A 2,357-nucleotide genomic window follows, 5' to 3' on the forward strand; every position below is an offset into this window, starting at 1 on the left:
TGTAAATTTTTTTTTGAAGTTGCGCTGCGTAGTCTCGATTTGGGTTTATACCTCGAATACTGTTATATACCGACCATTTTCCATAAATTGTATTCGATAGTGTTGCGCGAAGATACCACACACGCGCCAGCCGAATTGACATTTGCAACTAATGATACCCCATTGCTAGATTTAAGAATTGGCTGCAGCCTTAGGAGTAATCTTGCACCAAAAGTCAACGCTCATGCTATCAGTGCACAATACAGACCTCCAAATTGTGGAGGCAAGGGTAGCAAGGTCGATTCGGAATTATTATACCTTCCCGTCATTTTTAATAGATAATTTCTATGTACAACAATAAGCTGTAGTGCTAGTACAGCACTTTGCCCAAAAGGACTCATAGCAATTGGTAATTTATTGTTTCCAATATAGCCGAACAAAGAATTACGTCTACTGTTCCCGACCAATTGATCCTAAATCGCCTCAGGCAAGTCTAAAGTGTCTAACCAGGCACAAACCCCAGTTGTAACTGCTCACATACAAGAACAGGTTGTAGTGCCAATGACCAAAGATATCTTGCAAACACTTGTGGTGATTGGTCTTTATTTTGCCGCTGAAGCTGATAATTAATCTTTTCATTGGTTGGTTGGTCTATATCAACTGATCGATCTACACTGGACCAGCCAGGCACATATACATATCGGTTTGCTTCTCAAAAGTGAGACAGGTAGTAATGATAGCTTCTGCAGTGAACACGTCCGTGCGCAAGTGTTACTCATTCTCCAACTATCCCCAGGAGGAAAATGATGGTGCAATAGGTAAGTGTTCACAGGCCAGGGTAACATGATGGAGAACTCTGCAAACGCCCACAGACCAAGATAAATCATCTTTCAATACGGCTTGATTCCCGATTTACGGTCGTATTCGGAGGTGAACCACTGTCAGGGGGGAACTTGGATCGATTCGGCGCTCTCAAATATCGTTTCCTGTTTCACAAGTCGTCTGGTCGAGTATCAGGCTTATACCATTTTTGGATATTTGTCTCAAAATTCTCCTGGAGGGTTACTACTCAATCCTCCTTCTTGGTGGCATTGTCGTTTGATGCTTGTATCGACAACTCGTCTCCGCTGCGTGGAGAGTCGTGGCTCTCAGGCGCTGTGGCGAGGCCAATGATATTCGTTACTCGACTTATACTATCAAGACACACGCGCACACACACACAAACATAAACACACACAACACAAAACCACACACACATATATATATATATATAATATACTATAATATAACAATATATATAATATTGTATAATATAATAAAATATTATAATCATATAATAATATGATAATATACTGAAACATACAAACAGACACAGACAGACACACGTATATATATATATATATATATAGATATGTATACACACACACACAGAGATATATATTTATATATACATATACACATATAATATAATATATATGTTTATATATATATATATATATTATACATGATTTTATATCTACACATGCTTAGACGTGCAGCGATCAGACGCATAAATGATTGGAAATTTATTTCGCAATGGCTAGCTAGTGGATTACATACGCCAGTGAAACAGTACCTGCATACAAAATCAGGTATGTCGTTTGCTTATATAACCCTCGACGGACCCCACTGCATGTGGAAAAACACTCTTGACACCACTAGGCACAAGTGCTACAATGGCCAAATGACACGGTATGAGAGACCCCTCGCAAACCACTCGCCACCCACATCACAGTAATACTTGCTGACCGAGTCTACTCAGATGGGATCCGATCACCGACCGCATTTGGGCGAGGGTTACACACGCCAAAGGTTCACCAGGTTATAGCTCTCGCTTACAAGTAACACCACACTTATATGCAGTACAGTATAGGGCGGTCCATCACAAAGTATAAACGCCTTCTACCTGGCAGAACACTCCTAGGTCTACATACCCTGTAGCTGCGCACTCTCTGAAGACGTATTCAGTAGCAAACCGTTACGTTCTCGGTTGTCCTTGTTCTTTGTCTCGTGCACATCTGGTAACACATTAAAATCGTCCGAGAATGCTGGTGTGTTTGAGTGTCTACTCATCGCACTCTCCCTGGGACCGTGTTTGCGCCTGTACATATCCACTGACTTCCGCCCACCCACATTCGCCCGAGAATCAATCGGCCTGATCTGCTTGAGCCACCGTTTGTGTACCTGCTCCATAGCTACCATGTCCTGTAAGTATATCGATATTTGGTCTAGCTATATAAATATACTATATATATATATATATATATATATATATATATATACAACAACATACTATACTATTATTACGTACGTTCGTCGCGTACGTATCGTCCGTACGT

The 2,357-nt window shown here is 40.8% G+C and overlaps 1 protein-coding gene across 1 annotated transcript in view; it reads right to left on the reverse strand.

Annotated features, from left to right (window-relative positions):
- Positions 1-301: 301 nt before the first annotated feature.
- The window catches only part of SARC_07009, a gene marked incomplete at its 5' end in the record, with an annotated part of 20,385 nt that continues 18,329 nt past the window's right edge, over positions 302-2,357 (reverse strand). Inside the window, 2 exons of the mRNA XM_014299059.1 lie at positions 302-1,134; positions 1,953-2,223. Coding sequence (XP_014154534.1) covers positions 1,049-1,134; positions 1,953-2,223 — 357 coding nt within the window. The 3' untranslated portion in view covers positions 302-1,048. The remainder of the gene's footprint in view (positions 1,135-1,952; positions 2,224-2,357) is intronic.

This window comes from Sphaeroforma arctica (assembly GCF_001186125.1).
Source record: "Sphaeroforma arctica JP610 unplaced genomic scaffold supercont1.530, whole genome shotgun sequence".
Taxonomy (NCBI): domain Eukaryota; class Ichthyosporea; order Ichthyophonida; genus Sphaeroforma; species Sphaeroforma arctica.